The 15,642-nt window shown below is 46.3% G+C and overlaps 1 protein-coding gene across 1 annotated transcript in view; it reads right to left on the bottom strand.

Moving 5' to 3' along the window:
* LOC143124077 (protein FAM53B-like) overlaps positions 1-14,791 on the bottom strand; it is an 18,704-nt gene extending 3,913 nt beyond the window's left edge. The window contains exons 1-4 of the mRNA XM_076285364.1: positions 14,681-14,791; positions 4,322-4,514; positions 3,209-3,263; positions 521-1,353 (exon numbers count right to left, since the gene is read on the bottom strand). Coding sequence (XP_076141479.1) covers positions 521-1,353; positions 3,209-3,263; positions 4,322-4,372 — 939 coding nt within the window. The 5' untranslated portion in view covers positions 4,373-4,514; positions 14,681-14,791. The remainder of the gene's footprint in view (positions 1-520; positions 1,354-3,208; positions 3,264-4,321; positions 4,515-14,680) is intronic.
* Positions 14,792-15,642: the final 851 nt, after the last annotated feature.

Genomic DNA, 15,642 nt, shown 5'->3' with positions numbered 1-15,642 from the left:
AGGCAAGGGAGACAAACCACACATTCAGACACATCCACAGAGGAAAAAAGAACGACAGCAAGAGAGAAATAAGGAGGTCAAGTTAGAATGAAAGACAAAAATGAACATACACCTATTGTGGTGTATGATTTTGTTTTCCCTTATTACATGTAATAACAACCTTCATCTAAAAACTACATTTTGTGTTTACTTGTGTTATCTTTGAATCATATTTAAGTTGTTTGTTCTGATGATCTGAAACATGTGTGCAAGACACACATGCCAAAAAATAGAAATCATGAAGGAGGCAAACGCTTTTTCACACCACTGTAAATCTTCCAGTTCCTCTCATATTCAAAAGGCCTGTCTAGTCATCTGAAGACTGTGAGTGAGTGTGTGTGTGTGTGTGTGTGTGTGTGTGTGTGTGTGTGTGTGTGTGTGTGTGTGTGTGTGTGTGTGTGTGTGTGTGTGTGTGTGTGTGTGTGTGTGTATGTGCTGTGCTGTGTGTGTGAGTGTTTGTGTGTGTATAGTGTATATGTACCTGGGTCATTTTGGCCAGGTCCAGTGAGGGTCTGGCCTCCTGGCTGCTGTGCTCGTCCGCTCGCCTCCTCTTCATCCCCGCCACCTTCTTCTCGCTCAGCACGCAGGGCTGCGAGCGGCTCCGTGGCAACGGCCCCTGACCCCTTTCGGCACTGGCCTCGGTCCCCAGCTGCGGTCCGGCGCCGGCAGCGTCCGTGTCCGTGTGGCAGAGCGGCAGCAGCAGCGGCGTGGTGGCCGTGGGCTGCAGGTCCAGTGGGAGTGTGTGCGAGCGGCCGTGGGAGTGGTGGTGGTGGTGGTGGTGGTGGTGTGTGTGTGCGTGTGTGTGTGCACGCGAGGGCAGGCTGACGCTGGAGCTCCGCTGCATGGGCGGCCCGCTGTGCCAGCGCCGCTTCTCCACCCACGACCAGACACGCGAGCCCTGCGGTCGCCACGGAGACGACGACATTGATGACGACGACGACGATGACGACAACGAGAAGGACGAGCGGCTGCCCGGTCCCACTCCACTCCCCCACATCAGCTCATCGGAGGACAGCGAGCGGCATTGGCGCTTGGAGGGCGGCGCCGCCGCGTTGCTGTGTGTGTGGCCGTGTGTGTGTGTGTGTGTGTGTGCGTTGCTGTGTGTGTGGCCGTGTGTGTGTGTGTGTGTGTGTGGGAGGCCCGAGGCACGGGCCTCGTCCAGGCTCAGGTCCTGGATGAGGTGTGTGAGCGCGCTGGCGGCCGTGCGGACCGCAGGCTGGGGGGGAGCGGGCAGAGCCTCCCACAATCCTCCCTCCTGGTGGACACTCTCAGGCTGGACACAGCCGCCTGCCAGGGCCAGCCAACGCTCTCCCTCTGATACACACACACACACACACACACACACACACACATGGAGAGAGAGAGAGACACACACACAAACATACACATACAAGCAGTCATTAATAAACAATACAATCTCACACACACACAATTACTGTACAGTAATTAACAAATACCTACAGCACATACACATGCCAACCAATGGACTCTTTCTGATATATGTATCAGACAAGGGCAAAGACACAAACACACACACACACACACACACACACACACACACACACACACACACACACACTCGACATACAGTAATACTATAATTAGTCATGAACACAGAAACCACACATGCTAACCAGTAGTCTGCTTCTGATACACACACACAAGCCACAAAAGACACATGCACACATCTACACATACACACATACATAGCCCACACATCCACACATACACACATACACACATACACACATACACACATACATTGCCCACACATACACACATCCACACATACATAGCCCACAAGTCCACACATGCCAGCCAACCCTCTCTCGCCAATACACACATGAGCGATCATAAACACACAAATGTACATGAACCACATCTACACGTATGTAAATACATACACAAACACACACATGGTCATACACAATAATTACTACTGTCACATGCACACACAGATTCAAATCATCACACACAGACATACCGACAAGCACACACTCACACACACACACATACACACTGAAACACACACACACTGACACAGTCATAATAAACCATTGACAGAAAAGCATTCATTAACATGCACAAATACACACTCACTAGAGAGAGAGGGAAAGAGGAAGAGACAGAGAGGGAGTGAGGGGGAAAGAGAGAGAGAGAGAGAGAAAGAGAGAAAGTAATCTGACAGTCACTAGTCCTCCTCTGCTCGTCCAACAGAGGCCTTCAGTGCAGTACAACTGAGGCCACAGTGTCCTCTCCACATCCCCTCCAGAACAAGGAGGCCCACAGCACACAGCACACAGGGCACAGCAAGGCCTACAGCACACAGCACACAGGGCACAGCAAGGCCCACAGCACACAGCGCACAGGGCACAGCGCACAGGGCACAGCAAGGCCCACAGCACACAGGGCACAGCAAGGCCCACAGCGCACAGCGCACAGAGCACAGAGCACAGCGCACAGCAAGGCCTAGAGTGTCTGTCGGCTCCGAGTGCATGCACGCGCACGAGAGAGAGTGTCTGTCGGCTCCAAGTGCATGCACGCGCACGAGAGAGAGTGTCTGTCGGCTCCAAGTGCATGCACGCGCGCGCGAGAGAGAGAGAGTGTCTGTCGGCTCCGAGTGCATGCAGGCACAAGGATGCTTGTCCGCAGCCTAAAAAAGGGGCCTTTTGATAGGACACCCAGTAGGTGCCCAGCAAGCATTGTCGACATCTCTGGGGGGTCTTGTCCATAAGCCAAGTGGTCTGTCCGCACCCATGTGGGTGTGTAGCGGCACACTATCCTTTTTGGAGTGCACGGAGGAGAGGCCCACGCGTTGACATTTTAACGGAATTCTCCAAAACGCACAGAAACAATACACCAGGCGAAAATGAAACACTCTGGGAGGAATTAGACCGTTTCCTACACCTCCCAGCGAAACAAGAGAGGCTTGTTCGCGTGCCTTGGGGCCAAGGGGACGGCACGGCACAGCACAGCAGGGGACAGGTGACATGACAGAGGGTGTGTCAGGGACGATAGCCGTCAGGCGGAGGGTGGAGAGGAGAGGGGTAGGAGGATGTGAATATAATGCAAACACACTTTCTATAGCCTGCACTAGACTGGCTCAGAGAACTTAGAAAACAGGTAGTACAAGAGAGATGGCGTGTGTGTGTGTGTGAGAGAGACTCACCCACTGAGCTGCAGGAGAAGAGTGCGGTCCCTTTGCTCATGGTGCTGGGCTCATGCTGCAAAAACAGACACACACACACACACACACACACACACACACACACAATTTGATTCCCAGAACCATTTAACCAGGATGCATGTCTCTCCTGTTGAACACTTAATGCCGGCAGCAATAATTCCGTAGTGGTTAGTTACCTTTCATGCCTGACTTGGTCTACACTTTAAGTGTTAACAGTCAGTGTCATGCATGTTACCTTTGCTGACAGCTGAGTTCAACTAACTGCATTAACAGAACTCCACCTGACCTTGCATGACTGACTGTCACCATCGGATTATGTGAGTTCAGGCAAAGCAGGTGCGCTCAACTCTAGAGTAAACCGGGTTTTTTTTTGGCTGCGAAAGAAGTACTACGATGATAAACAGAAAAACACACTCCAAAGTGTAAAAACATACTTAAATCACTGGAATTATCATGCTTGAGAGTGTGTTTGCCTGTTTACAGTTAAGATGCAGGCCCGCACTAAACGCACTGAGCTAATGGCATCTGACAGCTTTTAAATGTGTTCATCTTCATATATTTTTGAGTTGTCCAGTGCTCTGCGTTCCTGCAATTTTTGTTTTTGGTCTTTCAAGAGGGGTCTAAACACGTATCTGTTCAGCTTACACTTAATTAATTAATTAATTAATTAATTAATTAATTAACTTAATTAAACACATAAACATAAACAAAAGCATAAACATAAACAAAAACATAATCAAAAAAATAAACATGTTTATGGTATTCGGCAGATGCATTTTTCCAAAGCAACTTCCTATTATATCAATAAACATTACATAAACATGAAAATTAAGTTAATAGTAAAATCATAGCCTAAAAATACCAATATCATTAATAGACTAAATCAAATTTGACAGAATAATGACAATAAATATCTAACTGTAATGTCAGGAGGACTGTTTAGTAATCTGCAAATGTCATAGAGTGACCTATATGTGAGTCTACAACAGTCTGCAGAGTTGACAAATGACTTAGCAATGACTCGTATGTCTAACCATGTATAATGGCCATACTGTGACTGACTGTGAGTGTGTCTGTGTCTGTGTTTGAGCTTACATTGTCCACGCCCTTCTTTATTTCCAGTGTTTTGGAGTAGAGGATCACCATGGTAACACGTCTGAGTGTCCCTGAACGTCGCTGTGCATGAGAGGAAGGGGTCCTGGGGTGGCCATGTTGGGTGAGGATAGAGGTGTTGGCGTTCTTTGAGGGAAAGGCCTCAGGAGTGTGTGTGTGACACAGCCTCCAGTCCCTGCATAGACCACACACACACACACACACAGAAACAGAGAGAGAAAGAGAGAGAGGGAGAGAGAAACCACATTAGTTTAGAGTTTACAAACAGTGTGGTGGAGTTGAAAACAGCCCAAGGCACATATAATGGCAAATACTTCTAGACCAATGCACATTCATTTACATGCACACACACACCCAAAAGTGTGCCTAACAATCTATTCACACGGCACCACCTAGAACCAGAAGATCTGGGCGTGGATGAACAGTAGACTAGAGGCATGAGCCTACTTGTGCCTCTGTGTGTGTGTGTGTGTGTGTGTGTGTGTGTGTGTGTGTGCATGTGTGCGTGTGTGTGAGCGCGTGCGTGACCTTCTACCAGCTCGGTACACATCAGCCCCGTGGTGTTGGCCAGGGGGTAATGTGAAAGAGCTTCAAAGGAACCCATAGCTGCTAGAACCATTCTAGCGGAAACGCTAGCTGAGCTGAGCGGCACAGAGTACAGAGCGCCCAGCGCGGGGCAAAGCTGGATTACTCCACAGCACCACAGACAGGTTAATCCTCTCCATAAATACACACAAGTCAGTCTGTCAGCCAGTGGCCCAACCAGAGCTACAGAACCGACAGTCATACACACACACACACGCACACACACACACACACGCATGCACCCACACACAGTCACACACAGCATCTCTCTGTCTTTTACTCACTCACTCACTCACACACACACACACACACACACACACACACACACACAGAAAGCATGAATAAGAACACACACACACACACATATCATCTCTTTCTCTTTCACTCATTCTCTCTCAGACACACACACACACCCTCTCTCTTCTTCTTTTTCGTTCTCACACACATTAATTAAAAAGAGAAAAAGTCCCCTTGGGGTAAGATCCAGATCAGAAGTGGAGTGAGATGACAGAAGGAGGTGTGTGTGTGTGTGTGTGTGTGTGTGCCCGACACAGACCAGGGCCAGACATGGACTTTAGTCAGAGCACAGCTAAAGAACAGGCTCTGAGACTCCTGTGTGTGTGTGTGTGGGTGTGTGCGTGCGTGCGTGCTAATGGCACAGGCTCAGGAAAATGAACAGATAGCAAAAAACGCTGATGTTAATCATTGAAGCACACACACACACACACACACACACACACACACACACACACACACACACCTCATACTCATGTGCTTATTCCATTGGAACAACCTTTCCTTCCTCCATAAACAAACTGGAACTGCACACACAACAGAAGAGGACAACCACACAAAGAGACTCGAGGAGGAACCAAAACCAGAATGAGATTAATGAGAATCCAAACACAACGAGACACACCGCTAACACACTATCCAACAAGACACACCACTAACACACCACTAGCACACTATCCAACAAGACACACCGCTAACACACTATCCAACAAGACACACCACTAACACACCACTAACACACTATCCAACAAGACAAACCACTAACACACCACTAGCACACTATCCAACAAGACACACCGCTAGCACACTATCCAACAAGACACACCGCTAACACACTATCCAACAAGACACATACTGCTAACACACTATCCAAGAAGACACACACCGCCAACACACTATCCAACAAGACACACAGCAGCACACACCGCTAACACGCCGCTTAGACACTATCCTACAAGACACACACCGCTAACACATTATCCAACAAGACACACACCGCTAACGGTCGGTTTCCACACACCGAAATTTCACCATCGAATTATGTTGTGTATGTGTTGTGTATGTATGTGTATGTGTATGTGTATGTGTATGTATGGTTCAGGCAAAGCAGGTGCGCTCAACTCCAGAGTATACTGTTTTTTCTGGCTGCGAAAAAAGAACTACGATGATAAACAGAAAAACACACTCCGAGTGCTTCACTCTCATTGAGGTTGAATGAAGACGAAATTCGCCCTGGTTGGGAGAAATGAGAGCGAATCGCCGAGGCAAGCGAAACAAAGTTGACGAAAGTTTAACATTATTCAAATGAGGACCATTCGAGAACCAATCAGGTCCAGGGGCCTCATGTACAAAGCTTGCGTACGCACAGAAATGCTGCGTACGGCACTTCTCACACTCACGTCCGGATGTACGGAAGACTGACTTGAACGTGAGAATGGGCGGTCCTCCGCGCAAACTTCATGTCTGGCGTACGCACATTTCCAATGTGTATCGTCAGTTGGCGACACTTACAGGCAATGCAGCGCAACAACATAGTTGATCGCGAGTCTAGGCCTTTATTTGCACAGTATATTGTGAAACGTGGGTTATTAAAAATGATAACACTTCGAAAGTAGGCCTATGTTTCTATATAAATGGACATGCAACATGCTCAAATTCTACTAAGTAATCCAACAACCTATCTATAATGACAATTGTAGACTTATTAGAGGATACGAATTAAAAGGGAATGTGAAACCTATTGCCTACACATATAGAATAGATAGGCTGACTAATAAGCGCGGATATAAGCTATATTTTCCTTAGTGTGATTGACTGCATAGGATACTTTGACTTTCCTCGAGTAAGCATTCACATTATTGTTGTCACACTTGTGTGCAAATATAGGGATATGATCTAGAAATCGTAATGTTGTGGCGATGTGGCCTGGATCAACTTCGTTTATTCCACCTCGAGTGCGCGATGCGTGGTAGCCTACTTGGACACGATTGATTTAATGTTTTTTTTAATTAATGCAGTTGCGTTGTAATGGTTCAAATGCATCAAACCCAGTTATGCGAACCCTGTCACCTACTTGCAGACTGACCAATAATTCTGCCACGGTCTCTGACCCTATAGCTAGCCACTGCTACACTCTGCCACTAGGCCTACTGTTTTTTTTGTTATTAATTACAGATGATAAAGACGTAAGATTCTTGCCATTTCGTCGGATAAACACCTACCTTCTACCTCGCATTCGCTGGAAATAAACTTTTTTTTATTAATTTGATGATTTCAATTATTAAACTTTGGAGCAGGTTCGAGTATGAATGGATCCACAAATGAGTTTTCATTGTTATTATTAATATTGCGGGATAGGCCATTTTGTCTTCGCGGAGGTCTGCGCTCTGGAGTGGCCTTCTTAGCATATTAAAATGAGTGTGATTGAGGGAGGAGAGAGGGTGGAGTGTAGTGCATGTACGCTTAATTTCACGTTAATTGGGATGTACAAAGAAAGGCTGCGTGGAATGCTGCGTATGCACAGTTTCATTAGGATTTTTTTGTGCTTAAGCTACTTTTCACGTACGCAATGTTTTAGTATGAAATCCACGCAAGTCTTTGTGTTGCCAGGTGTTGAGGCCCCAGGTGTTGAGGCCCCAGGTGTTATGCTTGGATGTGGGAGTTACAAAAAAGTCTGACCAAGATGGCGGAGCCGCGGAGACTACCTGTAAGCTATCAACACGAATTGTAGTTTATATGCCACACAAACTTAGTCAGTGCACATACACCACTAAATAGACCACTGTATATGTTAGTTTAAACACTCAAACTTTTCAGCTAGCCGACAGGCCAACTGCTAGCATTTCCAGACATTGCATTTCATTGTAAGCCTGACCAGGCAGCTAGGCTACATGCTGCAACACAGGTATGAAATATATTATGTGTCAGTGACCTTGTTATTTCTATGAACTTGAATTGTTGTTTATAGGCAACATCAACTTAGTCGAGGTATAAAAACCCCAGTATATCTTCATTAAGTACTTAAACTTTTGAACTAGCTGATAGCCCAATTAGCTCACTTGCCACCACTGGCTAGACACTGCAGCCCTGAGGCAAAATTTGGCTGGCTGAAATTCGTGAGGTGTTTTACTGTGTGGAAACCTACCATAACACACCGCTTATACACACTATCCAACAAGACACACACTGCTAACACACTATCCAACAAGACACATACTGCTAATACACTGCTAACACACTATCCAACAAGACACACTGCTAATACACTGGTAACACACTATCCAACAAGACACACACTGCTAATACACTGCTAACACACTATCCAATTAGACACACACTGCTAATACACTGCTAACACACTATCCAATTAGACACACAATACACACCGCTAACACGGAGTGTGTCCACCGCCTCAAGTTCACCGCAGGTTTGCTGCTAATCTAGCACCCAGTTTAGCTCACTATGGGGCATTCACACACATACACACACACAATTTCAATATCTTTCTAAATCCATATATACTGCTTCAGCAACAAACACACCCATTTGACATTGGCAAGCAGCAGTGAGCAGTTGGCTATAGTTGCACTGAGATTAGTTATATCACCCATATCACGCACAGTGATAAAACATTCCAGCTGATGGTATTGCGTTGGAACATCTCGTCTTGCCTGTCGCTGCTGTAGGCTCTGGCTATTTAGACGGGCAGGGCTGAACAGGTATGGCACTCAGACTGGCTGGAATTGTCTACTGGCAGATAAATGGACACCTAAATGGTGCCTTTTCAGGTACTGCCTGGTATTGGGTGTCTCTCACCATTTGGGTTTGGTTACAAAGCACCTGGGAAGAATTTGCGTGGTGTCACGACATTGTGTGATATGTGTGTGTGTGTGTGTGTGTTGTACATGCGTGACACACACACACACACACACACACACACACACACACACACACACACACACACACACACACACACACACACACACACTCAACAGAAGTAGCTGAACAAGGGGGGGGGGGGCACAAACTCAAAAGAATAAAAGTCAAGAGTAGGAGAGCAATCAGCTCCCATAATCCCCTGTGCCACCCAGCACACTGCCAACTGCTAAAGAATATCATGATTGAACAACTTCTGAGGAAAGCAGTGCTCCTAATCCCAACCCATTCTCTTTCTACACACCAGCATACAGCCTACTGAGAGAGAAAGAGAGAGAGGGGGGATGGGGGAGGGAGAGAAAAGGACTCTGCATTTTTGTGTTCGCTTGCTCGATACTGAAGGGCATTTCTTTAATGGCTGTAGCCACAGGAATTTTCCCCTAAAGAATGTTTTACTTCAAATAATTCAAAGTTAAGAGCACCTGTTAATCTGTTGGTTGTAAGCTAGTCATAACAACATCATAAACATGCAAATCAACACACACTCACAGACATGTGTGCTCGCACACACACACACACACACACACACACACTCTCTCTCTCTCTCTCTCTCTTTCACACACACACACCTATCGTAAGGTGAATCCTACAAACATGTACTGCTGTTTGAAGCTGAAAGCATTGCTCAAGTCGCTGGGTGGTTTTGTGGTTAGAGCTGAGTGCCTTTCAGGAATCTCCATCTCTTAAGAATATACCCCCCCCCTCCACACACACACACACACGCACACATTCCTCCTAGTGTACCTAGAGGCAGACTGCATATAGTGTGGGTGTATGTGTGTGTGAGTGAGAGTGTGTGTGAGTGAAAGAGAAAGAGAGAGAGGTTAGGATTTCAAATCAGAAAGATAACTACAGCTAAATGAAACATTTTCTACACAGTGTGTATGTGTGTGTGTGTGTGTGTGTGTGTGTATGTGCGTGTATGTGTGTGTGCATGTGTGTGCGTGAATAAGGGTGTGAATTGTGTGACTGTACAGGCGCCTGTGTTGGTGTGGTCGTGTGTCAGGTCTGGGCTCCTGCGTCTGGCCTGGAGCCAGGTAAGAGTAAGGAGCCTCCAGCCTGGCATGGGGATCTACTTCTCCTCATAAATAATGCATCAGCATGTCTCCACAATACATAAGTCCACTGAGAGTTTACCTTCTACACTGTGTATGTTGTTCAACAGATGCTTTGATATGACTACAGAGATTGCTGCGGTTTGTACGATGTTAACAACACACTCATATACATGCAAGCATGCGTGAACACGCACACACACACACACACACACACACACACACACTCACACACACACACACACACACACACACACTTTCAGCTGTCAGACAAAGCCATGCATATCTGCTGTGTGATTCACCAGAGTTTCGATGCTGTTGCCCTGATCCGCTAATACCCGGCCTACATCACATTACCTCCCCTCGAGAACTTTCCATTCCGCTCCTATATAGGGTGTTAAGGCCATCATGAATGTCTCTAACAGTGTATGTGCATGTGTGGTTTTGAGTATGAGTAAGTGAGTCCGTGTGAGTGTGTGTGTGTGTGTGTGTGTGCGCGTACGGACGTCTCTGTGGTATTGGAAAATGAGCATAATAATACCCCCATTGTCGTTCATAACAAGAGTCTTATGATGTTAACAAAAAACAAACCATGAGGTCACTTCTGTGTCTAGAGCCTTCTCTCCAGTCCCTGACCAAAGAGGTGGACATGGAATGGGACAGGAGGGATTCATTAGTCATTAGTTAATCTGACTAACTAGCTTCATTGTTTTTCACCCCAAAGTATTGGTGTGTTTGTCTTATGTAATGTGTGTGCAAATGTATGTCCATGTCTGATAGCACCTGCTTTTAATCTGCTAGTGTCCAGACAAGAGAATCACAAGTGAGGGTGAGCCTGTCTACACAAACACACACACACAGACACATATTCATGCACATTCACACAGACACAGACACACACACACACACACACACACAGACACATATGCATGCACATTCACACAGACACACACACACACACACACACACACACACACACACACACACACACACACACACACATATGCATGCACATTCATTCACACACACACACACTCGGACACATGCATGCACATTCACACAGACACTCTCAGACACATATGCATGCACATTCACACAGACACAGACACACACACACACACAGAGACACACACACACACACACACATATGCATGCACATTCACACAGACACACACACACACACACACAGACACAGACACAGACACACACATGCACATTCATTCACACACACACACACTCGGACACATGCATGCACATTCACACACACACACACACACTCTCAGACACACTCAGACACATATGCAAGCACACACACACACGTCTTACTGAAACAGGCCCAGTATTTAAAATGCAGCACACAGAATGTGGTGGTTATGACTGCAGGCTCCAACAGAAGAATAGATGGCCATTAAAATGAATTGTGTGTTCAGACACACAAAGACAGGCATGGCTAACAGGCCCATTCTATCTGCTGGCCCCCCGCTCCCGCTCCCCACCCCCACTACACATAAACACACACAGCTTCTCTGAGACACATCCTCCTGCTCTCTTGCTCTTTCTCCAACACGCACACGCACACACACACACACACACACACAAACACACACACAGACACAAAAGCCTTGCAAATTAGGGTAGCAAATCTGAGAGGCTTGGCTTGAAAACCTCCCAGTCGTCTTCAATGACCCCCATGCCATTGAGACTGAGAGAAAAGGACCTCTTTCGCACGCACACACAAAGTTTCATCTGCGCCTGTAGGTACACACACACACACACACACACACACACACAGCTTACTCTGGGCCTGTTGGTACACACACACACACACACACACACACACACACACACACACACACACACACACACAGGCCGCTCCCAAGTGCGCCAATCAACATTCATGAGACATCCAGACACATTCAATTGAAATTGAATTGAATCCAGACACATCTCAAATCGCTTGGCCACTCACCCAGCGGCCAGCTCAGGTTAACGCGGCCGAGACACCCCCGAGGAGCTGCCATGCAGCCCTCTTCCCCTGAGCACTGCGCCCACAGCCAAGGGCCTTGGATGACCTTCCTATGCGAGTGCATGTCAAAGGTAGCAGAACTCAGTGAACTACGACAGAACCGCGAAGCCTGCCTGCAACACTGAAAAGTCTGATGAGATACCGTGAAGGGGTAAAGACTGGAGGTAAAATGGCGCTCTGCTCACAGCAGTCTATGACTAATGAAAACAGATATCAACCAAGAGTGTAAAACAGGGCTCAAATACTGCATGGCTATTACATTCACATTTGCTATTGATGCATCCATATGTGCACACTTACACGCATACACACTTTCTCTCACACACACCCACAAACTCACACATACACTAAGTGCACTTAAGCTGTATTGGCAGACACACTCAAACTACCAACCTAATTATGAGTTATATGTCTCTCTCTGTCTCAAACACTCTCCCTCGCGCACACACACACATACACACACACACACACACACACACACACACACACACACACACACACGCTCTATGTGTAATATGATACCACAGATGGCACAGGCCAGAGCACACACACGTGCACCCATGCACAGAATCAGACACACACACACACACACTTACACAAGCTTGACGAGCCGCTGCCTGCTTCCTCTGGGTAGTCCTTTTGTTTTCCACAAAACACAGTATACCTAGAGAGAGTGAGTCCAGGCCACTATTTTTCACATATTCTGTGAGACTTTCCCAGTAATGTTCAGGTTATGAAGCAAAACCTTCCAGGTAATGTCTGCACAGATAACATTAACCAAAGCAAAGCTAGTTTCATATCACAAAAACAAAGATATGGCAAAAGTTGTACTGTGAACCAGACAAGCCAATCTCTGTATCTGCACACGCTCACACACAAACACACACACTATACGATGTCAACAGGTCTGCCATCTTTCTCTGTCTGATCATGAGGCCTATTGCTTTGTTGCTGTGGTAGAAATGCCAATTAAAGGCTTCTCTACCCTTGTCAATTAACTCTGGAATTGGAATACACACACACACACACAACACAGGGCAGCCATAGCTAACCAGTCCTGTGAATGAAACCACAAATTCACAAAAACTTGAACAGCCACACAAGACACAAGACAGATTATAAGGTCAAAGTCAACTTTAGGGTTAAGTACTGTGCATGCCTGTATGTTGTGTGTGTGTGTGTGTGTGTGTGTGTGTGTGTGTGTGTGAGAGAGAGAGAGAGAGAGAGAGAGAGAGAGAGCAGACTACGCGTGTGTTTTGTAACGTATACGTGCAAGAGCGTGCGTGGACTCTCCCATTTTTAATCGGGTCATGCCACAAACTCTGCAAAAAAAACTTGCGGCGTGCACGTGCAAGTGTATGTCAATAATGAGATAAAGCGACCACACCAGCCTCGAGGCCGCTTACAATGGTTTCCGCTCTGCGAACAAGCGCTGTGCCGAATCGCACGCTCGCACGCGCTGAAAGTAGCCTATTCTCCCTGAAACTAATTCCTGGAGTGAAATAAACACTTAATAACGCCACGGCCCCGAGCACACTGCTCCTGTTAAATTGTACATAAACAAAGGAACGCGAACACGCACTGTCGAAGAAAAGAGAGGCACTGTAGGGGGAGAGGGGCGGGCACGGGCAGTTGTGAGGCACTTGAACAAAGTTTTTCGTCCATCCCAATAACAGGACAGGAGCCTGGAGGACAGGGGAGGCTTTTGTCCCCGTCAAGCCGAGTGTGCTAGAGTAACAAAGCGAGTGATCTCTTCATCAGCCTCCCTTCGCTTCGTTTCTCATTGTAGGCTATTCCATGGAGAGGCATTGATCATGCGCTGGTTTTACGCAGACGGCAGAATCCCATTTTACGCAGACGGCAGAATCCTCCATATATGTCGTGCGATCTACGTAAGCAATTATCATAAAGTAGCCTACATGACAAACAACAAAGTAAAACTTACGAGATGCGGCTACTGACATGAGGAATGTAGTGGGTGAAGTAATTTAGATGGTGTAAAGTTTGATGGTGAAAAATGCATTGAAATGATATCACGCATTCTGTTACAAATATTTTTATCACAACAAAAGCGATTAAGATTATTGTAAGGATGAAACTAAATGACAAGCATATATAGGCTGTGTAAAAACAGTAATGTGTCATGGCTAATGGCTATGGCCCACTCGCCAACAGAACAGTTAGGGAAAACTTTATTTTAACACATATTTAGGCCTACCTGTAACAAAACAGCGTTTTACTACACTAGGATCCAAATATGTTATAAAGCTACAAAAACAGCCATCGAGCTCTAATTATTTACGAGGTTTATGCTCTTTAACTTGCTTGTTAAATGTTTACAACTGTTTGCGTACAGCGTAATAACATAGAAAGCTGATGCTTGTTGAGGAAAAACACTCTGAGAGATCAACAGACAAGAAGTTGTAATTTCAAATGTCTAAGTACCTGGCCAACTCTGTAGTTCAATTTAACTCATCTTCGAGCAGGGCAACAAAGGACCGGAGGGTTGCAAGCGGGTCCTCATGCGTACCCGTGTACACACTTGCGGAGACGGCGAGGGACTCTCCACACAAGTCCGTTCACTTTCGACATGCTTACAATATCCGCATACAGCCAAACCATTCCTCACCCGCAGGGGTGTTCTGGTTACAATAACCTATTTAAATTATTTTAATTTTAAAAAATAAGGATACTTAATAACACTCTAATCGCTCTTCAAATGACTTAGAATAAGATCTCACAACTTTACTTATCATTGTTGTTATGTAGGCTACAATGAATCAATGGCGAAGCTTCCGCTACACATATATGTCCGAAGATAATGGTATCATCTACGCACTCTGTCGACGCCCCCACCCTCCCCTCAAGAAACATTGAGAACCCAAAATGTAACTTTGAAACAATGACCCACTGAACATGTCATCCGGTCCCGGTTAATCAGTCAAACTATGAAATAGCTGTCCTGGTTTTATGAAATCGTCACGTTGTGAAATATGATGTCCCATTACATTTTTAGTCCACTGAACACCCTATCCTCAGCTTGCTTAACTGTGAGATGCAAGCCAGGCGTAATGTTGGTCTGTTATGACTGATGGTAGAACCACCTGTTGATGTCACGGAATTGTTACTTGCTTATGCAACTTAAGTTACTCTCGCTGTGGCTTGAAATGGCTGCCATGAACTTTGCTCTCAAGGGAACTGTGGGCGAAGCACTGTACATTGTAAAGCTCAGCATTTGTCAAAAAGACTGGAGAGGGTGTAGTGTTTTCCCCTTAAGTCAAACCTGGAGGGTAAGTTTGTGTGAAATGTGGTATTGGTAACTCCACACTCTACCCCTGGCCCCCTCCACCCCAACCCTGTTTCCCCTGCCCCTCGAATCATGGAAACCGACACAGTTCTCCTCGCTC

Source organism: Alosa pseudoharengus, unplaced genomic scaffold (genome assembly GCF_046254945.1).
Source record: "Alosa pseudoharengus isolate Yale_2024_CS ecotype anadromous, Long Island Sound unplaced genomic scaffold, YU_APseudo_1.1 YU_APseudo_1.1_scf_15, whole genome shotgun sequence".
Taxonomy (NCBI): domain Eukaryota; kingdom Metazoa; phylum Chordata; class Actinopteri; order Clupeiformes; family Clupeidae; genus Alosa; species Alosa pseudoharengus.
Note: the sequence above shows the minus strand (reverse complement) of the source record. Positions and strands in the feature narration are given on the sequence as shown.